The sequence below is a fragment of the Calonectris borealis genome, chromosome 7 (genome assembly GCF_964195595.1).
Source record: "Calonectris borealis chromosome 7, bCalBor7.hap1.2, whole genome shotgun sequence".
In the NCBI taxonomy this organism is placed as follows: domain Eukaryota; kingdom Metazoa; phylum Chordata; class Aves; order Procellariiformes; family Procellariidae; genus Calonectris; species Calonectris borealis.
In genome coordinates this window covers 6750931-6778425 of record NC_134318.1, presented here as the reverse complement: position 1 = coordinate 6778425, position 27495 = coordinate 6750931, and the positions used below count along the sequence as shown (strand labels likewise).

The window sequence follows — 27495 nt, the reverse complement described above, 5'->3', positions numbered from 1 at the left end:
CTGAATCGTTTAATCTAACTCTTTCAAAAAGCAATCATTTAAGTTTGTGCAAAACACACCAGAAGAAAGAAAGACCAAAACCCCACCGTTTAAAAAGGCCGCGTGGGCCTGGTTACAAAACACCTTCTTATTTAATGGCCTTGGCAGCCCACGCAGTGTGTTTTAAGGGCCAGACCCACGCGACACCCCTTTCCCCAGCTCTACAAAGACACAACCGGGGTGCGATGGCAGGCAGGTTCCCCCAAGCCACCCAACCCCACGGGACCCCTGCGTGGGGCAAGGTTCAGGTGTGGGTTGCTCCATCCCAGTAGGACCTCAACAAGCGTGAGGGCTGAAGGAACGGCATCAAAATTTGCTGGAGGGGCCAGAAGAAGGCTGGCTGGCTTGGCTCAAGGAAGAAACCAACCTGCCAAGGGGCTCTCCCAGGACTTAGGACACGGGTTGGGAGGCAGGAGACAAAACTCGAGCAAAATGATCTTCCCCAAGACTCTAGCTTTGATTTCATGTGTCTCTATCCATCTGCTCTCATTTATTTATTTAGCTGCTCTCCCCAGAGACGTGTATAATTCTCTTCTTATTTTCCTTTGCCCCTTAGACAACTGAATGGTGTCATCTCCAGCATGAAGGCCGTGTTGGCGAAATAGCTTCTGTCAGCCACGTCCTCAGTCACACCCCGTCCCATCCCTCCACCCCTGCACCCACAGAGAGCTGAGAGAGCCTGGCGCCATCTCGACTACCTCAAATCCAGATGGTTTGTAAAAGTCTCGCAACTCTCATGAGGTATTTGAGCATCCAAAATATCACCGTCAGGCAACCATCTTCCCTTTCTGTGAGTTTTCTACTGAAAGTTTGGGGGTCTTGGGACTTCTATAAATACACTGCCCAGGAAGCAGTGCTAGAACAAGCCTGGCTGCAGATGCAGTCCCACTTCTATCTCATATACATCTTTTTCACAACCTGGGTATCCTCTCCCCATTTTTTTCCCTCAAAATGCTACCTTGACGGTTAATCCAGTTGCAAGCATCCGGGAGGGGAAATAAGAAAGATCCACTGCAGGATAACGCAGAAAAAAACCCAAACCCAATTGCTTATAACTTTCCTCTCTCCAGATATTCCAAGATATCAGCGCTCCTGTGCTTCTTATCAGTGAAAATAATGCTACGGTCAAAAAATAATGCTAATATGACGGCCTCCAAAGACGCGTACAGTAAAACTCCTTCAGACTCCCTTAGCGCAAGAGGTCCTCTCTCAGCAGTTTTGAAAATCTCAGCCAATTCTTTTGGGGAAATCTCAGGGAGTTAAACAAATACACCAAAAGAATGAGTCTATTTTTTGCTGGTGCGATCGGGAAGGCAAGGCTATTTTTTATTCTCCCATTTTAAAATTAGCAAGGCTGAAAAGTGAATTCTTGAATGGGAGTCACTCCAGTAAAATGAGCCTTTAACCAGAAATAATGACAGATCCTTCATCCTTCTGGCACAAACAGAAGCGTTACAATGCCCTTCAAGAACGGATCTGCTGACATCTCTCAGAAAGCACGACAGCGGCTCTATTCAGAAACTATCCTAAGCATCTGTCATATCCATATCTTCTTTATTAGCAATTGACATTTTCAAGAAAAAACAGTCTCTTTATCTGCTTAATAGCTCATCTGCACCTCTTCAGGCTGAACTCATAACTCTCGGGTGGTGACATCATGTCACAAGTAGATTATTAGTTCTGTGTCATAATCACTTCACGTGAAAAAAAATGGGATTTCTGGGTGGCTTTACGAGACTCGCTGAACTCCACCCAGGGCTGGGGAAAAGCAAATCCATCGTTTCAGCCAGCAAAGGCATCTTAGAAGACGCACATTTTAATTGGGATTTCAGGGGGGCGGGGGGAGATGTTCCGTTTCGTATTCCTCGGTGCCATCACATCATTTACCTGAAGCATCAGGAAAACATCCTGACGATGTTCTGATTTATTCTGACAAACCCTCTCCCCTCGTCTCTCGCTCAGCCTGAAGAGGAATAGGGATGGCCGGAGCCTGTAGCCAGAGCCTTTCCAAGGGATTTTGGAAAGTTCACCATGAGGTGTCAGCACTTCTTTGAAGCAGACACCAGGCAGCGTGGCAGGGTTGGAGGGTACCGGCACACAGAAGCAGCCAGACGTGAACTGCACAAGTCAAATAATCAGAGTAATTGAAGGCTGCAAGCCCAGGGCTGGAAAACGTGCTGCAATCCCTACATGGCACGGACCGGCGCGTAACAAATAGGAGCTCCGTTAACATGAGGGAGGAAGGAGCCTCCAATGCTACCGGCTCCTTTGCAGTGATGAGCTGGTACCCCAGTCCCTCCACGCTTCCTCCAGCCCCACGCTAGCGGGTATCTCTTACCTCCACCCCCCGGGAGCCCTGCAGGAAACCTCCTCCCTTTCTAAAACAGACTGGCAAAGGACTGCCCGACAAGAGCCCTCGGAAGCGGGCGAGAATCAGCATCCCGCACAATCCTACCTCCTGGCTCTCAGTGGCCGCGCAATCCTCACTGCACTAAAGCGCACGCCGTGCCTGCGCTCTGGGGAGGGGGCTGCACCCGGGCACCGAGCAAGTGGAGCGAGGGCAGCAGCGAGAGCTGAAAAAATGGGTATCAGGTCATAACCATGCCCCTCATCACAGATTAATTGGTGACTTAGCCTTCCCTGCACCCCCCAAAACCACAGCGGTGCTACCCTGCAACAGATGGACAGGAGTGCCCGCGGCAGGGGGTACCTCACCTCGTCTTTGTCCTGCACCTGGATGAAGAGGGGAAGGGCAAAGCCCACCTGGGCCAGCTCCGGGATGGCCACGCTGTACTCCGAGCTGTTGAACTCGGGCGCGTTGTCATTAATGTCAATGACTAGGATGTTGAAGGTGGTGGTGACGGTGGCGTTGGAGGGTGTGCGGTCATCGTTCAGCTCTGTCCCCTGCAAGGAGAGAAAAAAAGAGGGCAGCCTTCATTTTTCGAAGAATAAATGTAAAAGAAAGCGTGCATGCCACGATTAAAGACTCTTGCAGCTTTTGCTTCCTCCACCTTGCCAAGGAAGGATGCTCAGTTGGTTCTGCCGTTGCCCCTTAACCTTGAGCACCCTTCCACACCGCTGACCCATTAAGACACAGAGATGTTGACCCAGCTCTCCCACCACCCCTGCTTCAGACCCACAGCCCTCTTGCAAACCTTCCCAGGGGTTTAACATTTGCCTTGGGGGGGCTGTGGCCAAGTTCTCACTTGCCCCTATCATGCAACAGGTTGGCAGGACTCAGAGTCACGCTGGGGGATGCGTAGGCAATTTCCCTGCCACAAGCACTTAAACCAAAAAATTGCCTTGCAAGATGTGAGGGACGGTCCTCAAAACGAGGGAAGCCACGATGGAGCAAAGAGCACTCCTATTTTCTCCTCTGCCATCTCTTGAGGTGGGACCAGGAGCAGCGAGCTAACCACCATAGTAGTACTAAAGGGACAGAAAACTAGGGCAACGGAGGAAAACAAGATTTAGACCTTAAAATAGGTTTGGCAACATGTGTCTAAATACAGAGCTGAGTCATGACTCCATATCACACCTCTGTTTCAAGAAGGACTTTGATTTTGCTTTCCCAAAAGGAAAGAGTGCAGATTTTATTGCCAGAGAAGCAAGACTTGTGAAACAGCCGTTTCAAGCAGAGTCCCTCCTCTTGTCCTTTGGATAATCTTGCTTTGCTGTGGGCATAGAAAAGCAACGCTAACACGACCCACACGGCTCATTGCTATTCACCGCTTCTGCACACAACAGCAGAACAGGCTGATCCGAACAAGGAGCAATCCAGCTGTATTTTCACTGCGTGCTCCAGGACGAGAGCAGCAGAGAACATTTTGGGTCCTGGGGATGCGGGTCGCAGAGAGTTGGCATTTACGGGAGGATGCAAAGTTTGTGGGGAGAGGAAATAAAATCTATCGGATCAACAGAATATAGTTGGAACTCCATTATCATGCAGGCAGGAAAACGGGCAAGTTTTCAGGTTCACAAACCTTTCCAAGATTAAACAGATATTTTTGTCCCTATTAAAACCAGACAATCCTCCCTCTCTAGATTTCTACTGAATTTCAACTCTAGAAGGCCAAACCAAGAGATACTAGAGATGGATGCGGATCTCTTCCCTGTGCATAAAGCCCCACACTACGACCTGTGCCTGGGACCAAGAGGGGTAATTTCTGTCCTTTTGCTCCCCAACAAAGCATTGCACTTGCCAAAACGAGAAGGTGATGTGCTGGCTGCTGCTCTCCCAATCAATGACCCTTCCTACAATGCTGATTTTTCCCCACCCCGGCCCAGCAGAATCTATACTTCTAAATGTGTTTCCAACCAGCTGCCCAGCTCGGTATTGATTTTAATTATAGGCCTGCGAGCGGAGCCGGGGAGCCGTTCTCAGGTGGGGCTGGTGGGGCTGCAAGACCACGCTCCGGTGCCTCTTCTTGACGAGGCAACTTTCAGCATCACTCCCTCCCCGTGCCTGCTGCGCCGGGCAGATGCCCGCGATGCCCTGTTACACCATTGCCTGCTGACGTGACAAAATGTTCCTGTTTTTCTGGGGTTTTGGGGGGGAAAGGTGGGAAATAGGCACAATTCAGGTGCCTGAACGTAGGTGTCTCATGCTATTTGCAATCCCAGGGCAACGGCACACTGCCAGCAGATACAACCACAGGGCGATCCAGTCAGAGGCCAGGCAGGGCACAAAAAATGACCCTCTACATCCATATAGAGGCAACCACGTTTTGGGGCACCATACAAGGGGGCTGCGTTAAACATCCCGCTTAGCTTGGCCGGGGAACACCACATCACGGCTCTGGGTGACCACACGAGCAACGTGTCCCAGGTTTGTGCCTCCTCCTGGAAGAACATGTCCCCAAGCAGGATGCCCTTCCCCATCCTGCTCTGCCGGTGCATCTCCCGGGTGGAGGAGGTCTCACCTTCACCGTGAGGATGAATCCAGCGCTATAGAAGGGGTTTTCCCGGTCCAGCGGCCCATTCAGGGTTAAGGCTCCGCTGATGTAGTCCAGTGCAAAGATGCTGTTGGTGTTACCTGAGAAAAACAACAGGCAGTGTGAGCACAGGCGGCTGGTACAGCCGATGCCAAATGGCACGGGGGGTAATGCAGAGAGGGAAGCAAGACGACACGAGCCTCCTCCGCTGCCAGTCTCCATGCATGACCGGACCCGGTGCTTGGGAGAGAGGTTTTACAGAGCAGACCCGCTGCCAGGGCAGGAGCTCCAAGCTGGGCAGAGGCTGCACTGGGCTCTGCGAACCCTGCACGTTATCTCAACGTGCTTTAAAATTTAATGGCTGTAATGGTCCTCTCCTCTTCTCACCTGCCCCAGCTCAGGGCTCAAAACGGTGCTTTCCTTCCAACAGCCGATACAGTTGCGAATGCTGCAGGCAGCTGCAGAATTTCACAGAGTTTTGGTTAAAATATGCCGAAATCAGGGCCTAATCCAGGTGCTCCCCTTTGAACAACCGCCCGCATTCGCAGGGCACCATGTCCTCGGGTGGGCACGGCTTCTCTCTTAAAATACAAGGGTTAAGGGACATCAGTCCAGGTTCATCAGAGGAAGGTACAGACGAATCAAGCTGACAAGTAATTCTGTGCTTATCAAGCAGTAGTTTAACTGTGGGGTCTCTTGCCAGAGGATGCCGAGGATGATAAAAGTCCGCACGTATTCAAGGAGAGACTGAGAAGGTTAATGAAAGAAAAAAAAATCCATCAAATAACAGAGAAGCCACATGCAGCTCAGGAATTTTCTTAGTTGGACGTATTTGGTGCCAGGGAGAGTATTAGGATAAGTACTATAGGCACTTGCCCTGCTTTTATGCTCTTGCCAGATGTGCTGACCCCCTGCAGCTGCCTTGTTTTCCTCTACTTGAGCCACATTTGGCCTCTGTGCCAGTCCTTACGTGCAAGCAACCAGAGAGGGTGCCATGGAGGGCTGTGCTGCCTCCACCGAGCACCCCGTCCTCAGCTTGACTCCTCCTCTGGAATTAGACACCCGGAGAGGATTAAGACAGCACTTGAGTCTCGCAGCCAGCAGATGCTAAAAAGATGAACGTCCTGCACTGGGAATGCCCTTGCGACAGTCCCAGGGGCTCTCTCTGTCAGCCAGACAAAAGCAAGCAGTTGGTGTGTGGAGCCTGGGACACCTGACGCCGGCCCGACACCATACCAGAGGAGGCTGCTGAATTAGTGATGACCACGGAGGTTACACACAGGCATATGGGCACCGCTCCCCTCATCGTCTCATGGTATGCAGAAACCCCTGATCCAGCCCCAAACGGGAGCAAGGAAACCCTGCAGGTACGTTATATTCATTCCAGTCAAAAATAAAAAACCCCCAAACTGACTTTTCAATATATCTCAGCAGGAACGAAACGCACACGACACTCATCATTTCCCTGGAGCTGTGAGACAGATCTGCTGCTGCAGAAAGTTGTTTCCCATCGCTCGGCATCCACCTCGCTCCCTTCCGATCCCCCATTTAACCTGCGGGATGGGCAAAGCCTCCAGGTCCGGCTCCCCCCTCCCTCCCAGCCCCGGGAGCCACCCTGGCCTTCACGAGCCGCCGGCTGCCAGCCTCTCCTCTCTCTCCCAGAGCCCTAAGTGCCGTAACACCTTTCTCCCCCATTAGCGAGCCTTTATATCTTCCTCTCGGACCGAATGCCTCCCATTTCTGTCCTTGGTCCTCTCTTCTCTCCATCCGAAATGGCCCATTGACTGCTAGCCAGCTTAATGAACTGGTGTGCGGCTACTTAAAATATTAGCGGCAGCCTTGCTTTTTTTTTTTTAATCTAACTTTTTGCTGCTGTACGTGAAGATCTTTAGTCTCCTCTCTTGGACAAGTCCCCTCTTTTCACCTTGCCTTCCCACCTCTGCTCTGTAATTTATGGCTGACTCTTTAGGAGACTTCTTCTGATACCAGGTTTTGAAGGACACTCCACGAGATATATTGAATTGTGCTGCAAGGCATTTAAATGCTCCAGGATGCCACGTTGCCATGGTAAAGTTTATGCATCAGGGCAATCTTGGTACACTCCCCCTAATATAAAGTGCAATAAAATACCTTTTTAATCACAAAATACTGTTCTGCTAACAGGCATCTGTAAATGCGGAGACCAATGGATTTTAGCGGAAATAAGTGAATAGGGCAGGAATTTGACAGAAAGGACTAAACACAGCACTGAGCACTGTGTCCTAAATACAGTTATGTGTTTCATATTTGACCATAGTCATTTTTTAAAGGATAAATTAGGGACCCAAATACCCTCCCAGGCTGCACACCAGAGGCTTTTCTCTAGCTCAGCCTCCCCAACACCGCTCAGATGGCAGATATGCATCTGATGCCATCCGGGGCGCCTTTCAGCTAGCAGAGAATTGCCCGCTTTGCAAATTAGCCTCAGAAGGAAAAGAGGTGTCTCCAAACTCATCCCTCAGAGGCCTTTCATAATTTCCTCTACAATGCCTCTCCAACCACCGCCTTCATTATTCCTCTGACCAGCGATCCCCGCTGAAGTACTCGCACCGCCGAACAATGCACGTTCCCCCGCGACGCTTTCTTTGCAAAAATCTCTCTAATCATCTTCACGTGTCTCCACTTTCCTCAGAGCAAGGGGAAAAAAGAAAAAAGGTGGGGAAAAAATAGCCAATGTTGTCTTTCCCTTCCCATCTCTGCATAATTTCTTCTCCCCGCCTGGTTCTCTCCCGTTATCTCTCCATCAGCTTCCTGACCCAGGAAAAAGCCGAGCCTGGGTTAAGCGCAGCTTAGTCTGGAGCTGACGGTGCAGCCAGCCACATCGGCTGATGGCTTTCAACCCGTTTGTCCGCTCTCTCGGCGCTTGCTCCGTCCTGCTCCCAGCCACGCCGGTGGCAGGGGTCTGTGCCCACGGTGGCCTCGGAGCCAGGTGGACACTGGGAGCTGAGCCAGCTCCTCATCACGCTGCCCCAGCGCTGCGGCCGGTGGCCAGCACTGCCTGCCGGGCACGCCAATGGAGCAAACCACAGTTTGCTCATCGCTGGTTTTGAAGCGAGACTTCAATGGAAGATGTGTGATGGAGAACACAGAGGGGATGGAGAATCTTAAACTCGGTCAAGATCCCCGGGTAATCCTATTTCTCGGAGGACATGGAACGGCGCAGACCTTTCCATCTCCAAGTTTGCACTCTGCAAACTGTTTTAATGTCACAGACAGGAACTATTGTGGCCGCACTCGACATAAAAGCAGAGTGACCTTCAGAAAGGCGTCCCCGCTGCCCCCCCCGCGTCCCCCTCGCACGCTCTCCCACGAGCAGTGCTCACCCCGTGGCACGCACAACCTTCTGCTCCGCCCCGGGCAGGCAATGAAACGATCGCTCACTTGGCTCAGGAGTTCCCAGCTGCTGGATGTGTCCCTGCTTGAGCCATCCTCTGCCTAGCCTGAGGGCTGGCCCGAACCTCCAAAGCGTTTCTAGACGGAGACCGAGGACTTCATTTCCACACCCCTGGTTTGAGAAAGGAACCCAAGACCATGCTCCGGTTTCTGCTAAACAAGGGCTTACATGTCCTCCACCTCCTTCCCCATCCAGCCTAGGACGTGGGGTGTTCACAGAGAACCAGAGAATCCAGCTCCGTTGCACGGGGCAGGCACAGCGAAGGAACAAGTGGGTCTTTCGTCAGCGAAGGAGCAGCTCTGCCTTCAAGTGCTGGGAAAGCAAGCACGGCTTTTAAGGAAAGCAGGTGGGGCCTGGTGCAGAAAATAAATATGAGGCTGCCGAGGAGGTGACATCCCCGGAGAGGGACACCCCGTGGGAAGGCAGGCTCCGCTTCTACCTCTCTGCTTCTGCTGCAAACCTGCGGAGCTGGACAAGAGAGACCGGGGGAGAGACCCAGAGTAGGAATCTGAGCAGGAATCAAAGGGAAAGGCTGGGCAGCAAAAGGGAGTGCACAAGCGAGAGAAAAGCAGGGCAGATAATGTTTTTAAATACTCAAAAAGACAGAGGAAAGGTGAGAACAAAAGAAAAAAAGAATGAACTTTGGGACAGCAATATGAACGCATTTCTGGCAGACTCGTTGCTCTCACCTGGCAGGGAACAGGCTTGCTCAGGCCATACAAGCTCAGCTTCTGGTTATGCCATGGGTAAAAGGAGAAGGAAAACCTTCCCATCCCTCCATCCGTGTGCGGGTACAGGGACAGCAGCAGCTCCTACATCCACCGCGGCCGGGCAGGGGACCGGGAAGGCAGGGACCATCGTGGCGCTGGGTTGGGAGCAACAGGATGGATCGCAGTAGCCCGTTTGGAGTGTGTTTCCAGGCTCATTGAGGAACGGATGGCGGCATAGGCATCATTTTGGAGAAACACTGCTATAACGAGGGATTTTATAGATGAGGGCCATAATGTTTAATTGCCCTCAGCCAATGCTCTCACAGTTTAAAAAGACCATTAAAAATACTGGCTCAAACCCGGGGGGGGGGGGGGGGGCGGAGAAAAGGAAAACACAAAAAGAAAAGGAAAACACAAAAAGAAAAGGAAAACACAAAAAGAAAAGGAAAACACAAAAAGAAAAGGAAAACACAAAAAGAAAAGGAAAACACAAAAAGAAAAGGAAAACACAAAAAGAAAAAAAAAAAAGACAGACATTGATGTCTCCTCCTTCCTCCCTACCCCTTCGGCCTTTGAGCATCGTTCAGACCCGTAGGAGAGAGATGCAGCTATCGCCCAGCTCCCTGTCAGCCAGGGGAAGCCGATGCCCCCGGGCAGGCAAATTTCCCCCCCCCCGCCCCGATGAAGGGCCGCTTGTACCGGGGAGCCACATCCTCGAAAGGCCCCGGGCTTGCTGAGCCGCTGAACTTGGAGCGGATGACTTTCATGAGATGTGAAAGGGGAACCCATCACACACCTTGCGCCTGATAATTTATTAATCAAAATGTGCTCCGTCAGGGCTCCTCGGCACCGAAATAGATGCTGTTGGATGTGGTTCATAGAGTCAGCAACAGACACAGTTATCATCGTATAAATAGTCCATCAGCTGCTGTGACCACCTCGCTGCTCTTCACCTTGAGTTTTTGCCCCCGTGCGATATGCAGGGAAGCACACCAGGGCAGATACCTCGCCCCACGCTTAAATTCAAAGGGAACAAGTTATTTCCAAAGGAAAAGGGGTTGTTATAACCTGAGCTTTATTTCTTTGCTCTGCGTGAAATCAAGATGCCGTCACACGCTGCTCTAGAAAACAGTGCCCGTTCCTCCTGCTCTGGACTTTGGTTTGTTCTTCTTCCCAGAGGATGCCGCTCTCTCTGGGACGACTAATTCAAACCCAAAGCTGCGTGCCGGCACTCCTCCGCACACGCCTGCTCTGCAAACGGGCATTTTTAGTATCTTCCCCAAAAGATTTAATTGCCCGTTCTAGCACAACTGGCAGAATTTCTCATCTTACAGAGCCACAAAAGAAGCTCGGATTAAATGCTCGCACGGTTCCCTTTTTTAGAAGCGAACGTACAGTACGAGAAAATAAAAGGAGAGATTATCACCCGAGGTGCAATCCCCCTCCCGAAGCCCCCGGGAGCTGCGGCCGGGTACCAGAGCGGAGAACAGAGCCCGCAGAGTTTAAAGGTTCCTGCTCTGAGTGTAATTCATCACAGGAAAGGATGCCGAGTCTTGGACCCCAACCACCATTCCCCCACGTCATCTAAAAAGTGCTCGGGGGCTCAAAGGGAAGGGAAAGCACCAGCACTGCCTGGCTTGGCTTTTTCCCTCCCAGCCTTTCCTCTTTCCATGAATCTAACCCTAAAACCTGCTACGGGAGAGCAGCCAACAGCTGGATCGTGAGTCAAGACAGCAGAGCAACGCAGGGAAAACTACCGTAAAGGTTTATGTCACTCATTTCTGTAAAAGCAACACTTTAACCCTCCACCTGAGCTCGCAGAGGATTTTGTCCTAATAAACAGGGTGCAGAAGGCAGCGTGCATTCCCGAGACAACGCGCTGGTCCGGGCTGCCAGGCATCGCCTCGGCGGAGCAGCAGTTGCAGAACACAGTCTCACCCCGCAGCCGAAGGACGCACCCACACAAAATTGGCACTTTCTTAAGAGCTACAGTGCCTGGGCTGGATTGAGAGACCCCACGAATCACCTCTCCCGCCTCTCCCACAGCAGTAGGCAGACTCAGCAGGAGAAGGAGGACACTGTAATATGCCCGGTAACAAGTCTGAATCAGCTTTAACATAAACCCCACATCTCCAGGCTCAACACCTTTCAGAAAATCTTCCATTAAAAACCATCTCAGAACCAGTTGTTTTCTCTAGTCCCGACATGAAGAGAGGCAGCGCAGGTTCATCCTTCCCCAGTGGTTGCCAACATCTTGAATACACATGAAAACCCAGGAAGTTAAATAGGAAGTCCCAGAAATTAAACAAAAAATAGGCTTTTGTTTCATATTTACACCTAAATGGGAATGTATAGTTTTAATTACCAAAGGCCATTTGCTGGGGTACCACCTGCCATGCAGACCCTTATCCCAACCGTATCTCTTTCCAGTGATTTCTGGATTGCCAGGGAGCCAAAGCAAGATGCCAACGTGACGATGAAGCATAATTAGCAGCGGGGAGGAAGACGGGGAGCAACCGAGCCAAGAAAAGAGGGGCTGTGGCCGCAGCCACATCTCTTCTTTGTGCCGTTTCATCCCCTTGCATTGGCAGGGTGGAAAAACAGCCTTTGATGAATAACTCGGCGTGAGGCACTTTTCTACCCATCAGCGTGTCCTCCTACAGAAATGTTCTGCTATGATGACTGCCTTTAAATCATACTGGAAGGCCCTCCCAGCAGGCGTAATTTATGAGGACTTTAACACCCTAGTAGTTCACCAAGCGATCCGAATGTGGGAAAAAGCCGGCACGATGTAGGCCAACTGGCAACGGGAATATTAAAGTTAGCAGGTCCTATTTCCACAGATCCTCCCTGTTGTCCGGTTTAAGGGACTCAGGGAATTGGTTTGCTTTGCCCTGCCTTCTGTATTAAGCCAGGGAGGAAAAACGCGAAGGGAGGTGCCAGCAGCTGAGGGCTGGGAGACTTCTTTGGCCACTTAACCTTACCTCAAGGGTTCGTGTCCACTTTCAAAAGGAAGGCAGCGGGGGTCTCCAGATCTGTTAAGACCGCGTGAAACATGTTCTGCGAGCCACTGCACTGATTTTTACATATATATATATATATATATATATATATATGTGTGTGTGTGTGTGTGTGATATTTTATTCCTTAGCAGAAAAACCAGAAGAAAGACGGAGAACAATTGTTTTCAGACACGCTTCCCTCTTGCTTTTGTAACTCACGCTTCTATTACATTGTGCAAATAATGATTTTTAATTCATGCTTCCCTTGGGATGCCCCAGCTTTAGGAAGAGAGTGCTTTGCCAGAAACTGCATCAGTCTCCTAAAACAATCAACTTTGGGGAAAAAAAAAAAAATGCCCTAAGGGTTTGTGAAGAGCCCTAAGGACCGAAAGCCCCACGCTCCCTCCCCTCTCTCCTGCAGGACTTTCCAAGCCCCGGGAAGGACGTACAGATTGCCCTTGTGCAATCTCCCATTGCCCATCCATCACCGCACCTGAAACGTCTCAGGCAGGCAGGGACTGACGTTCGGGCATCTCGCAGAGCCCCGGGACCCTTTTCCCTGGTTTAACCCTTCGATACCTGCCCAAGCAGCACAGGTCACCCTCACATCTTCGTGCCAGGAGACGGGAAGTCTCCTGATTCTCCTGGAAAGAAATGAAACCCAAAGTTTACCGCTAGCAAGCAAAGCGCGAGACTGCGGTCATACAACACGTTTTCCTAACAAGAGCTCGCGGGCCAAAGTCCCCTCCTGCCTATTCATTAAATTGCCATTTAATTCACGATAAAAATCCTTCTCTTAAAGAGCCAAAGGATTCCCCACGCCCCAGGCGATCTGCAGCAGCAACAAATATGAAAACACACTGCCGTCTGCAGGCCTGATCCTGCCGAGAGCGTCGGGGCCCTCCGATTTCCACCGGGAAAATCAATCTCTGTTAGACCAGAGAGTGCCCCTAAATGAAAAGCCTTATCTAGAACAGGTCGTGTTATACAACAAGTCACTCGCTTTGCCTGTGAAATGAAAGATGATGAGGCAGAGTCCCCGGTACAGAGGCTATCTCCATAAATCTGCCAAAAAGGAGCCGTGGATTACTTTGCTGGATTAATTATCTGTCCTTCAAACAGAGCCCTGACCTCAGCGGCTGAACATCTCCAACCTGTCAAAGCAGCCGGGGAGGGAGGGCTTTTGCAGGGCACCGGCCGCGGGCTGCCTGCGCCCTCCTTTTCACCTGCGAAAAGCAGTAGCAACACCCATCGGAGCGACGGGAGCCCCAGCACCGACCAGCCTGTTTGAACTGCCAGGTCTCAATTTGGATTTCTGTTTCAAATGACCTTTTGCACGGCAGTGACCCCGCTCCTTGCAAAGCGCGAGGCAAAAAAGTGCAGGTTTTCATAGGGTGAAAATACTCAGATTGGAAAGAAGGGGGAGAAACAACCAAATGGCTTTTCCCTGTAAGATATGGAAATGATTCCCAGTGCAGGCAGGCAGCAGGCAGGCAGCAGGCAGGCAGCAGGCAGGCAGCAGGCAGGCAGCAGGCAGGCAGCAGGCAGGCAGCAGGCAGGCAGCAGGCAGGCAGCAGGCAGGCAGGGTCGTCTGCCCCGACAGGACAACTAGCCAAAGCTGTGACACAGCTAGATCAGCGCTTCTTCGTCATTTCAGGCTTAACAGCTTTGTAAGCTGGCGGCATAAAGTTAGATCTTAAGTCTTATTTTATGTGGTTATGGTTAATCTTGTAGTTTTATTGTTTTCCTGTCACTGGAGGACCTTGTGCTGGAGATAGCCGTATAAATAAGAGCTGCTGCAGTATATCCCGAGGTGCAGCTACCCGAGGGATGGAGCTGGGCAGGACAACGGCAATTCCAAATTAATTTTTATACCCCGCCTCCAAATCATACCAGTGCTTTAGATATGAATGCCAAAGAAATGATAAACAGCTAGGTTGCTTTTCAGCTTTCTCGCTGCTGTATATTCAACCCCAGCCAGTAAAATCAGAACAGCTACATGCAAGCCCTATGCCCGAAAGCCTGGGAGAGGCGGGGAGAGGCATCACCCACCCCTGCCGTGGAATGGGAGCAGCATCACCGCCACCTCCCCTCGTGGAAGTGAGCTGAAGAGCCAGGTATAATTACTACCTCCACTGCCCATTTTCACTTTTGCTTACGGTCGGTTTCTAATTTAATTTGCTTCCCCGTTCCCATATGTTAGGTCATTTTTTTGCAAAATTGCCATAAAAATTTACCAGCTCAGGCACAAAATCTGCTCGCTGACCTTTACTATTGTGATTGAGGATAATGACAAGTTAATTAGGCTTTACCTGCCTGCCAAAAAAAAATCGCTTGCCTTGGGTGAGCAGGATTTTGGAGGCGCGCTAGCGGCTGGTTCCCACGTCCGGACTCTCAGACATCAGAAGGTAACATCTTCTTTCAAAAGCAAGAAACAAATCATGGGAAGTATAAGAGAATGCCTTCAGCAGAGCAAAGAAGGCACTCATACTCCTACTGACTTCAGAAAAAAAATTGTTTGCCCCATGACCATGTTTTCTTTAAAATTTGCCCTCAGCCACGTGCCTCGGCCGCAATCCGGCAGTCGAACGGGGCTGGCAAACTCTGGCTCTGGCCACAAAGTCAGTTCAAAGTGGAAGCAGAACATCCTGAAGCCTGGCTTCAGGGATTTTGGAAACCTCTGCCTTCAGCCAAAGGCAGGGTGAGGATGGGGAGGAGGCAGGAGGCGATAGCGGGTGTCTGCAGTCCGCCCTCGGTCCGATCCTTCCCAGCACCACCGCCCTGCAAGATGCTGGTGCCAACAGGAGAAGGACTCCTGGCCAGGTACGAAAACGCTCTGCAATTCTCATGTTTGGGCAAAAAAAAAAAAAACCACCAAAAAGCAAAGCATCACCCTTTGATGTGTTCTGCCTGGTTCTCTGATATGAGAGCTAGCTGCCCCGGCCAGGCGGGACCGGGGGCAGAGATGAGGCTCTTGGCACATGCAAGCAGAGGCGAGGATGTTTGCCCTGATCTGCCTGCCTGTCGCTCCGCACTCCGCTGCCAGCAGGCTCCCAGAGCATCCCTGGCTCCCTCCCACCATCCCTCCGCCCGGCCATAACGGCCAGGCTGACGGCTACCCCAGCACTGAGTGGGGGACGCTCGCAAAGGGACGTCGTGGCTATTTCGCAGGAAAACCAAAGATAGACATGAAAATAAGAGCACGCATGAAGACTCCAGGTAAAAATCCAGGGTCCAAGGTTCTGTTTCCTTGATTCGGTAGAGCAGCCATGACCGTCCGATGAGCAGAAAGCCTGACGTACTGTGAGCGGATGGGTGCATTTAGCAAATTAACCCTCTATAGATTGCACAGTTGTTTCTGTAGGTTTAAGCCATCAAATAAAGGCTCTTAGAAACCCAGAGCTGTTTGTATTGCGCTGGTGCTGACAAGGGAAAATTAGGCACCTACAGCATCCTGGGTCAGAAAAATGGTCCATGGCCATCAGCAGACGCCCGAAGGAGGGTGCACGAACAGGACAAGGGCGATTTCCCAGCTGCCGAACACCTTCAGGCTTTGAGCTGGGTGAAGATTCTGTAAGCTGAAAGCTTTTACCATCCTCATGGTAGTTCAGAGGCAGCTGCAGCATTAGTTTGAGGTTCCAGTCCAGCCTCCAGTGAAAAAGGGCTCGTATCAGCCAAAAGAAAGTCCCTGCTGCACTTTGGGCAGTTGATAACACGCAATCTGGGGGAATCTCCCATTTAATTCATGCCAGGGGAACATTAGAATAAATTGCAGAGAGAATTAGAGGAATAAATAATCCTTGCATCTTCAAAGGCAGACTGACCTGGATACTTGCAGTCAGGATCAGTGGACTTGAAAGGCAGGGTGAAATCACCTTGACCCTAGAGGTTGATTAAAAGAGTGTTTGAAACGGCTGGGCTTTGAGGAAGAGAAACCGGGAAATTATTTCCGCACGTGTAGCTCGAAGGAGCTGCCAGCCAGCACCCGAAGCACGCGGCACAGCGGGGAGAGGAGGCACTGCTGCCATTTCTTGCCGTGGAGATCCCCCCGAAAAGCAATGCCAGAAATAGGGTTACAACCCAGCCCCACCGAGCTGCTCCCTCACTCCTGGGTTAACCCGAGGAGTCTGTCTGTTCCCGAGGCACAGCCCCACCAAAGCAGCATCCGAGTGCAGCCCAGCCAGCATCAAAGTCTGCCTTGGATACGGCAGAGGCTCGCTGACCTCAAGGCATCTTAAATGAGACGGGTCCAGCCCCCAAAGTTGGCCTTTGCAAAACTCAGCTAGGTTTTAGCTGGAAACGCTTGCCCAGACTGCCCTGCCCCTTTTGCCATCAGAAGAGGTTGACAAAAGAGGTTTGGGCTTGTGGGGCCGCAAGAAGGGTCTCCCCAAAACCAGCAGCATGGCGAGTAGGGTTCAGCAGCAGACACCTCAGACAGACCTTTCTTTGAAAACTGATTTTCTAAAGCACGAAGGCTTTTGGGAAACACCGCGGAAACCGCCAGGAGCTGTTCATCGGTCCCATTCCCTAAACGATAACCACCGCATCGCCAGCAAGAGTTTTAGGGGGCTTGTCTTGCTCTAAAGAGCTCTTTGTAGGTCTCCTCCGTGGCACTGTGCGAAGCGGGGCTGTTTGCGGGTCATCATTAGGACTGAAAGGTTTTGCTATGAGATATTGTCAAATTTGTTAGAAATAACGTCTGCTGCTCAAGGAAAGGGAGATGCCATGAATGACGTGCTCTGATAGCACCAAAGGGAAAACAAGCTTTTCAGAGGAGTAAAAGCTTTCCGTTGTAGCAGTAGCCTCAGTAATTAGCAATAACAAATCAGAAGAGCAAGCAGTACAGTCGAGGAGAAACTTAGCCAAATACGATTTCCCAGGCACGGGTTATACAAAGCCTTATTGCAGGGCTAGCTCCTCCGGCCCCGCCGGGCTCCCCACCGCGTCCCCCCATGACTTACCCGAGACAATGGTGTAGCCGATGCCCCGGGGACGGCCCTTGTCCTGGTCGATCGCCGTTATCATCCGCACGGTGGTACCCTGGGGAGGGAGAGGAGAGACGCGTTACAGCCAGCCCGGCCGAGCGCTGCTGGGGCTCCCGGGACGCCCTGCCAAGGCATCGCACCTCTTACCGTGGGCCACGTGCTTAGGAAAACCTGTCCAAGTTCTGCAACTGCCAGCTCACCCACCTCATCCTCCGTGCTGCAGGACAGACCTGTTTCTTATAGCCCGGCAGAAAGGTCCGCAAGGCCAAGAGTGCCCCAAAACCAATGAAGAACATAAGTGTGACCCAAAATTCTTGTTTAGTTCTTTAAAGAAAAAGATCACGCGCTTACGTCAACTCCATGAGCTGCACTTCCCCCACCGCACTGCAGTGAGCCCGTGTGAATACAAACACACGCACATGCACATAATTAACGTAGCGTAAAAAAATTTACAACTCAGCTGTTCTTGTTTTCATTGGTTTATTAACAGTGGGAAAAGGAGCAATTTTAATTTTTTTTTTTTTTTTTTTTTTTTTTGCCCTCAAAGGAAATGTCAACAGAGGCGTTTGCATATCTAACGAGGGAGCGTAGTGGGACAGCAGTGTTGCGTTTGTCCTGCAATCCATCAGTTGAAGGCCAAAGGGAAAGCTGCTGCAGAAACACCACCGGTGGAAAGCGGGGACTTGCCACCTTCCTCAGCTTTCAGAGCTATGCCCCTGCGGGCTCAATGGAGATGTTTTGCCACTGCCGGCCGTAAAGAAGGCTCCCGGGGCCAGGCAGACTGCCCCTTCCCTGATCTCCGAGGGCATTTCAATAGACTCCTTAAGTAAATCCACATTATTAACCGAGAACATTAGCCATAAATCCCAGGTCACTGGCCTTTGAGCAGCACTCGGCTGGTGAGGCTCAGCAGCCACCCGAGAGCCTCTAGATCACCAACACTAACTGTCCTTTCCAAAGGAGCAAGGATAGCTAAAACCCACAAGAAACGTGGGAAAGGAGCAGGTGGGAAAGCAGAACAAGGGATGTGGAAAGGAGAGCAAGGCAAACCAGAGGGGAAAAAAAAAAAAAAAGGAGAGGCATGCAATCCAGCATGCTTTCCCCAGCGTACTCTGCTTTAATCTGCCGTCCCCATGGGGCAAGCACGAGCCCCCCTCTGCTCCCCGGCGAAGCGGGAGCTCCTCCGTGGCAGGGGCGGTGGGTGAAGGCACTTGGTCCATCTGACAGCTCGCTCATCGCCTGTCAGAAAGCGAGGGAGCGGAGCAGAATGATAAGTGTCGCCTGCCGTGCGGCACATTTCAAAGGGAAGGCAGCTGCGGGAGAAGGCAGGGCTCCCGCGATGGCCGAAGAATAGCAATGGGCCTGCCGACGCTGGGGCTGCTTTATCTGCGGGAAAGGTCCCTCCCGTAGGAGCCAAGGGGAAGAGCTGTTGGGAGAGATAAAAGGATGAGCTCAGATGTTGCAGTCTGGAAAGTTTGGGAGGGGAGGAGGGGGCATCTCATTCGGGTATCTCGGCAGCGCGTGCCATAGAGGTGTCCATAGGAAAGAAATTATCCAGACACCTGATCCCAAAAATGAGGGGTGCTAGAGAGCACGCTAAGGTTCACCTGGTCCTTGGCAAGCCCGTGATGATGGCTTTCACGCTGCTGTTTTCTGAGACTGGGTCTCCCCCTGTTCTTCTTGCAGCCCTATGTGACAACTCCTTCTCCACAAACTCCTTCACCAGCCTGTCCACTTCACCAGTGACCGAGAAACATGTGCTGGAATGGGACTGAGCTCCCTACTATTCCTGGACACCACCTCCTGGAACCACGACAGAGGCAGGGACCTTGCCACCCCTTCGCATCCCTCCTGGTTTCCATCCTTCCTGTCAGCTCCTTCACAAGAGGCTCCCAATATCTACAAGACTGGCAGATCCCAGCTCCCAGGAATGGATGATCACTCCCCAAGCATCCACACCGCGATTAGGATCAATCTTGATGCTCCTGAGGAAGAGGCTGAACAAGTGCCACAGGATAGGCATAACGGTTATCCACATAGCTGGTGGCAATTATTGGGTTTGTAGTGAGCGGTAACAACTGATGAAGACAGCCTCGGAGCATGATTGCTCAGCACGGTCAACAGGAAGGAGTATTCTCATTCAGCACGTGTCTGAGTGAGATGGGGACATGACGTGATGCAAAACATGACGCTACACATAGGCCATACTCATCTCTTAGTACCTGTGATGATCATGAAGCGTCTTGCTCACCATACCAGCAGAGATAACGAACCCGAGAGGAGAGACTAGGAATGGGAAAACACCCAAAACCAAACCAAACTGTTGATCACGGCCATCCCACAATGGCAAAGACTGACCTCTCACCAACGACATCTCAACAATTTCTAATTTCTCTTCCAAAATCCCACCAGACCACCTAGCTACCTCTCGCTATCGAGGTCTTGGCACGGCAAGGGCAGGAGATGCTGTGCTCTGGCTCCCATAGGCAGCCACCTACACCCCTAAATTGGAGGGCACCCTCCCACCATCTCTAGCCAAACACATCTGGCAAGGCTTGCACTTACTCATGGAAAGCCCAAGCTGACTTCCAGCACCAACAGTTCTGCCCAGGGCTCACCCCGCATATTCGTGGTGTGAACCTGCGGCTCTTGGAATCTCCCAAATATTCTTGACATTTCTTAAAGCAAGTAACAACTCGCCTGCCTACCACAGACAACAGTGGCTGCAAGGAAAGGACGCGGGTGGTGGGTATAGACTGAAGCACCAGAGCAGAATAACTCTTTCCCTCTAGGGAAAGGGGAAGAAGGTTTAGAAAAGTAATAATCTGGAAAAGCCTATGCTTAAAAAAAAAGGCAAAGAAAATAAAGAATGGCACATTATCCAAACAAAATCTGAGGGTTTTTTGAAGAGGGGCAGGGGTAAATCAATCCTTTTTTAATAAAACCCTGAGCTTTTAATAAAGTGTTCACGCTGATGGGCTGGAAATATTGTAAGAAAGAATTAACTCGGAGCTATTGAGACTCTAGGGCAAAAATAGCACTGATTCTACATTATTTCTTTAACCCAAGGAGTTTTTGAAGAGAAGGGGGATGGTGCTGAAGAATTAAAACTGTTTTAATGATATTTGACATGTATCTGTACCATGCTATTGTGAGGGAATACAACTGCTGGTCTCGGGACCAAGCACCACTGTCCCCCCTCTTGCCTTCGCATGGCTCCCTGCGGGATAAAGCACACTTTCCTAGGCCTCAGCTTGTCTCTTAGCAGGTGGATTCCTCCTCTTTCACCCCAAAGTGAAGCTGCGATGCTGCCTGGACCATGCACCAGCTGAGGTCCAAAAGCAGGGGCTCATCAGACCAACAGCGTCTCTGCAAGGGGAAATGGCCCCTCTCCTCCAGCCCTTATTAACTTGCCTGGAGAACATCAAGGATGCTCTCCAGTCTACAGACACTGTGAGGACAGGCACCCAAAAAGACTCTGAGGATGAAAAATACAGCGTCGCCCAGCTTTGCCACAGCTACGGGCAGCTTTGGTGCACTCGGGTGCCCTGGGAGAGATGTCTGAGGCACACTGGGATGATAAACAGCATCAAGAAAGAAGATACAACACCTCCAGGGACAGCAAAGTCTCTCCCCGCTGCGTCCTCTTCCTTTGCCTGATAAGACATTTCTTTCTTCTCGGTGTCCGAATAAGCACGTGCCCAAAACGCTTCTAAATTACGCTACCAGATCCCAGCCTGAGAAAAATAAGAGCTACAACGGCACTTCTCTCCCCTCTCGCGCCCCTCTGCCCCTTCTTCTTCTTCTTCTCCTCCTCCTCTGCCTCTTACAGGATTAGGGACTTGAAAGGCAAAGCGCAGCCCAGCATTGCAGCAGGAGGAGGAGGGGGGAGCGCTTCAGAAAGCTGCCACGGCAAAAAAAAAAAAAGAAAAAAAAAAAATCCTATTTCTCACTTCTTAATTCCAGTCAATTCCAGTCAAAGGGCTGATAGAGATCTGTTTGCGGTAATTTGCTGCAGTTTATCCACTCTTTTCACCTTCTATCGGCTCTTCACTGACGGGCTGGCTGACATGCTGTTACTCGAGTGAGGAAATTAAAATTTGATGCAGTAATCCCAAATAAGAAGGATTTTATTAGGTAATGTATACACTTTAGATGAGGTATTCTCGCCTGATACATTGATAGAGGAACACAGACGTGCTGTGCACCGCAGATAAAAAGAGCGGCAAGAGAGACGGAGAGCGGGCACGTGGAGCAGCGGCAAGCCTCCGCTCTGTAGGTTTGGGGCTGGGATGAGATGTCTCGAGCCCATTTTGACCCGCTGAGCCCGACGGCAGGGCAAACGTCACCCGCAAATGCACTGCAGCCTGTTGGCTTGACCTGGAAGCCTGTTTTTGGACAGAAGTTGGCCGAGTTCAGACTCCTCACCCAAATTTGCTGTTATCCTTTCAGGAACCAAGCCATTCTGCAGGGGGACAGCTTCCACTCCGCACTGCCACTGGCTCTCTCGGGTGGTAGGGCAGAGCTGATGAGAAGACTTCCCATAGAGAGATGAAAATGCACATGTTAAATCCCAGGCTTGCCATAGCAAACCACATCCTTGTTTCAGCAGCAGCGATTTCTCCCGTGAAGGATGGGACTTTGGGTCCAAACCAGAGAGCAATACCGCTCAAAGTACTGCCCACGTTCACCAGTTGTCTTCTTCACCACGCCTCTGGTGGCACCTATCCATCTTGGATATCTCAATGCCTTTGGAGATGTTACGTGGGGCCAAGAGAAATTAAAATCTTGAAACCTGTCAGAAAACCGCCAAGAGTTTGGTGCGCGCTCCTTCTTCACTCATTTCCTATTTCAGGTTACACAGTGATTATTTGCTGCTTTGCCTACTGCAAAGAGCGTACGTTCTGGGAATAATTGTGACTGGTGTATCAACACAAAGAGATCGTTGAGCTCCAGCCTTAATGTATATCATTAATTTGAGAGATCCCCTTTCCTAGATACCAGCTCACTCCATGAAGGTGATGCAGTCTATAATTTTTGCTATTCATGGGATTTCCATTTCTATAATTTCACCTAAGGCTTTTTCCCCCCCAGTTAAGGGTGAGCTAAGGAGCGTTTTTTCTTCCCTGCAGCTCATACTGCCCACCACAGAAGCAGTCCTTAATCTCAGCACCACTGAAACTCATTGAAACTTTTCACTTCATGAAAGTAATGCATGAAGCCATTTTTCAGCCATTTTCGGCCCGGCAGACAGGTAATGTGCTGTCTGACTGCGGGATTTGTGACAGCAGGACTCAGCCCTATTGATCCAGCACTTTCCGTGCCGCCAGAGCCGACAGTTGTGAATAAAAAAGGCATAAACTGAAAGGAGCTGGAGCTCCCCCCTACCACTGCATGAACTCAGCCATCAGGATCCAGTGCACCAGAGATGTTACGGGACACACATGTAGTATGGATGCCTACCACGCCACGATTTTAGGACAGGAAGGTTTTTCCATCCATATACAAAAATATTTGCCCTGTAGACAAAGCTATGGGATGCCTTGGGAAGGTGGATGCTGCTGAGTAGGGCTGGTGCTTGGGCTGAAGGTGCTGGGCACCCGTGCTGAGAGCAGAGCTAACAGCTCCCAAAGCCAAAGCTGCCCGCTGTCTGCTGCGAGGGGGAAAAAAAAAGCCCTGCTGTATTTAGAGACCCGGAGACGTTTTCCACGAACAGCGAGTTTGCTGACAAACCGAGTTTCAGAAGAACTAAAATGATTGGATCAATTTGGCAAAACCTGGGGGAAAATGCTCAAAGTGCTGAAATGGCTGATGATTCTGGCATTTTCAAAAGTGCCTCATTTCAGGAACGTTTACATTTTTCTTCAACTTTTCTATTAGAAATGGCATGCATATATGCTGTGGGGAGGCAATGGGGTGACTGTATGCTAAGAACAACAGAAAACCTTTTTAAAATTTAAGAAAAAATGTTTAGGAAGAGATTTTATCTGGGTTTCAGGCTTCTCTAAACCTCCTTGCTTAGGCTGCCTTTTTTTAAAAAGGGCAAAATGTTTTGGAACCGGCTTGAAACACGTTGTTCCAGACAGAAGAAGGTTTGCCTCTCTTTGGATGCCATTCGAATCCCATGATTTATCTCCCCTCTCTCAGACTTGCATTTGCACTTCAGCATGGAAACAGGGCTCTCCTCTTTGCACCCAAGCTGCAAACGTCGGGGCAGAGCAACGCAAACCTGTGATGGAAGGAAGGACGAATACCTCTGCAAAGAGGAGGGCTGCCTCCAGCTCTTTTGGGATACCTTGTGCTTTCTGTCCCATACCCTGCTCCATCCTCCCTCGACCCTCAGCAAAACACCACGGTCACGCACGTCGGCGTGAAGCAGCAGCCCTTACCGGAGGTGAGTTCTCATAGACGTTCGTGCTGTAGGGCAGGTTGATGAAGATGGGGTCCATGTCCTGCACGTCTGTGATGGTGATTGCCAGGTTGGCCAGAGTGGACAGCGGCTTGTTTTTATCTTGGTCCTTGAAAAAACAAGGGTTGGGGGGGCGGAGAAAGGATATCTATCAGGAAAATAAAATTATTCAACAGTATTAAGTTTCTTGCGGTTGTAGTTCGGTCAATATTTCTAAATAGGCCACATAATCATCTCTTTTTCAAGCGACCTGCTGGAATTACTGTCCACTGTACTTCCTCTGAGCTGAAATACAATATGCATTTCATTCCAGCGTTAGCCCTTTAAAATAAAGCAAGCACCAATTTAGTTTTTGTCACATTTTGGGTGGAAAAGAAGCAACGCTCTTCAACATATACTTCAAAATACAAATTCCCTCCTAATGCAGATACAGCCTAGGGCACCTCCACACCGTAAGACCCAGGTGTGGTTGCCAGCAGACTTTCACACCAGCAGATCACAGCAGAGCATCTCATACCCCCCAGCGCCGATGCCTCCGCACAGCTTGGGCTCCGTCGGCTGGAACACGACAAAGCCCACCAGCTCCCTCGCCTTTCCACTGCTCTTCATAACCCCGCGGGCTGGCGTTGCCGTCGGAGCTTTATTCTTTTCTGTTGAGCTTTGGCAGAGGCTACGCACAGCAAGCGCTGCTCCTGGTTTCGTAGGATGCCTCAGCTCTCGCACAGAAGGCAGAGCGGGAACCTGAACCGCAGGATACATCCTCGCAATAGCAACCTCCTTTCTACTGGGCTAATGGTTTTGGCTCCGATAAACTGCAAATCTCTCCCCTCCCGCTTTGGACGGGGACTGGCAGGATCGGGGTAACCGGGAGCTGCCTTTCTAGGCAAGCCAAGCTGTTTCCGCAGCTGCCGGGAGGTGGGAGCCATCCTCCCTGCTCTGCGAAGCAGGTCACAAGCAGCACGCAGCAATCTTAGGACGAGCAGCGGTGGCCTTTGAACACTTCAGTGCTCCGAGCGGGAGCATCATCTCCCTTACACCCCATCGGAACGGAGCCGCAAGCACTTTCCCAGAGCAAGACCCTTCTCCAGCAGCCAACGCAACAGCAGGACAGGCTGCCACCAGCTTGTCCCGGCAGTGCCCTGCTGCCACCGGTTCTCTTGCTGGAGCCTCGTCCCATGGGTGCTCAAAAGCGACCCCAATGCCCGTAGCCTTTTGCTAGAAGGGCAGGAGCAAAGAGGTAACACGCGAAGGGAAGGAAATACATCTCTCCTTACTCCCTAATCAAGCACCGTGGTGAAAGGCGACCATTAGAGGTTACGCACACTTCTGTAAAATGGCTCTGAACAGCAGCAAGGACTGATTGCCAGAAGATTAATGTTAATTTAAACCGTATTCAACAACACAGCTTGTAAATTATCCTCTTAACCTGCAGGCCTCAGCGTTTATGGCCTGGATGGATGCTTATTTCTGACTCGCATTCTGCTGTTAGCGTTATCAGGCTGAAGTCTTTCGTTTCTTCAGATAATGTTTTTTTTCCCCTCCCCTTCGCCTCTTAAATTTTGGTTAAAGTATTACAGATAGCACTAAAAAAGCAGGCACATTTCAAGTTTCCTCACCTACCGTCTCTCACGCTGCCCTTTCCAGTCTCTTTCTGCCCTTGCTGCCCACATCCCTGGGATGAAATGGCTCCTGCCTTGAACCAAGGCTCCGCAGCTCTTCCTGCAGCCCTTGCGGCATCGTCACCACCCCAGCTCCCACTCCAGACCATGCAACCTCTTCATCAGGCAGGCAAGAGACTGCATTTGCTCTTCCAGATCCTGCTACGCTGGTGCAACTCTCGTCCTCCTTCCCGGGCTGAGCTTTGCTCCGGGGTTTCTCATTGCATTTCTGCTAGAAATCACCAGTGCCTTGCGACCGAGACGAGGAGATATTCCTACAGTTGCAATCAAGCCCAGTTCAGAGACTTAATATTTAAGTCTTTGACCTCCCTGAACTCGAAAAACATTAGGAGCCAGGAGTGTATTAGGTAGCAAGTACTAGATATGCCCCCATTTTATCTTTGCTGGTAACTGCACTGGGGATACGGGGCTAGATGGAGCTGGATGGACCAAGATGGCATCCTCGTGTCCTCGAGGAGAGCAGAATCAGACATGGGAAAGAAAGGCATGTTTCCCTCAGGGCTTGTGTTTGGTCCCGTGTTTTGTAACCCACTAGATGGTTCAGAGAGACCGATAAGAAAACAAACAACTGGCAGGGCCTCTTATCGCTGGGGTATTTAAAATAAAATGAGGCATATTTCAGAAAAAATAAGCTCCTGGGGAAAATTCCACAGCCTTGAACATGCAGAGATGGGGCTGAAAGGTTGAGCTGTTTGCCTGTGGCCCTGCAGTCTGCAAATGCCCAGTCTCCGTGGCCGTGAAGGGCAAAACAGCCCTGCACCGTGCTCCACGTCCTCGTGACATTTGTGGTTCTGCATCAAGACAATGATCTTGATCAAATCACATGCTTCAAGAGCTCTAGCCAGCTGCCTGGAGGGGTGGGGAAGAGTTTTCCCCCCCCTCCCGAATGCAGAGTTGGTCAGATGTATCGTAGGGCTGAATCTCACCTTCCTCTGGTGCATCTGAGATGGGAAAGGAGCCACCACCTAGAGCGCCTGCTTGCACGAGGCTCCTCATTCACACGCTCCCTATCGAGCTCTCGCTAGATTTGACACCAGGAAAGAAGTTTCCTGTTCAGGCGGGGCATGAATTTGCCACGGTGGCCACCCGGATGTACCGCTCCCAGGGGTCTCCTCCTGGTCCGGTGGCATCGACTGTAATTAGGATCTTGGTTTCTCCATCTCTGCCCACCAAAATTTTAACTCTTGATGTCTGAACTCAGCTTTTGCTGAGTGAGACTCGGCGGGTTTAATACAGGTGAATCCGTCTGTTATAAACCACGATGCACAAGGAATAAGACCAGAGGATTTAATGGTCTGTATGCCCTGTACTGGCTTTCTTCACCAAGGGAGCTGCCCGCCTTTATGCGGAAGCCCCTGACACACGTACGATGCTGTTGGAAAGGTGCAGCTGTGCTTCACGAGCTGCACAGCAGCGATTTGAAACTACCCAGGCACCGCATTGCTATAACACCTAAGTGGAAAATGCTGGATGTGCCCGAGAAGATGCCAGAGCGGGGCCATAAAATAAGCAAGCACCAGCTCCTTCCCCATCGCAGTCCCTCCAGAAAACGCCTCCTCCCCTGCAGCAGCCAGGGTAGGACTCACCGTCGCGTTGACCTGGAGCTGGTACGCCTGAGTCACTTCATAGTCCAGCTCCCGTATCACCGACACGATGCCACGGCCGCTGTCGATAGCAAAGAAATTGGAAGGAGGCTGGAAGGAGTAAAGCACGCTGCCTCCTGCCCCCTGGTCCGGATCCGTGGCGTTCACTATGAAAATCGGAGTGCCCACTGGTGTATTCTGGAAATAAAAAAAAAAATAAAAAAAAATTGGTAAAACTGTGCACCAGCCTATTTTCCCATCAAACGCCCATCAGCAATTTCCTTTGCCCGCCAAAAGGAATATCTAGAGACCCAAGAACTTCAGTCCTATATTTTCAGGGCATTTATAAGTTACACAGCTGTTTTCTTTATTACAGTATTGCAGCAGCTATAATAGCTGTTACACGCTTATAATAATAGTTATACAGCTGTGGTCAAGATGGCACTCTATCACAAACCCTTATTTTCCCAGACATCACAACTTTCCAGAAAAATTACTCTCTCTGATAAAACTTGTTTTCTGCCCAAAGGCACTTTTATTTTGAACGCTGATTCCCTCTCCATTTTCACCATAAGGCATTAAATATAAGACAGCCTCAAAAAAAAAAAAAATCAAAAGCATTAAATGCAACACAGAACTTTACGTAAAATTCAAAGTTATAGTTTCCACAGCAACTAGAACCTGGCCCGATTAACGCAGGCATTAACAGTTAAATCGTCAG

General features: G+C 50.6%; 1 protein-coding gene across 1 annotated transcript in view; it reads right to left on the bottom strand.

Annotated features, from left to right (window-relative positions):
* Positions 1–27495, bottom strand: part of CDH23 (cadherin related 23) — a 198617-nt gene that overhangs the window by 74261 nt on the left and 96861 nt on the right. Inside the window, exons 7-12 of the mRNA XM_075155376.1 lie at positions 26778–26972; positions 23493–23621; positions 17080–17158; positions 4962–5074; positions 2755–2943; positions 1953–1958 (exon numbers count right to left, since the gene is read on the bottom strand). Coding sequence (XP_075011477.1) covers positions 1953–1958; positions 2755–2943; positions 4962–5074; positions 17080–17158; positions 23493–23621; positions 26778–26972 — 711 coding nt within the window. The remainder of the gene's footprint in view (positions 1–1952; positions 1959–2754; positions 2944–4961; positions 5075–17079; positions 17159–23492; positions 23622–26777; positions 26973–27495) is intronic.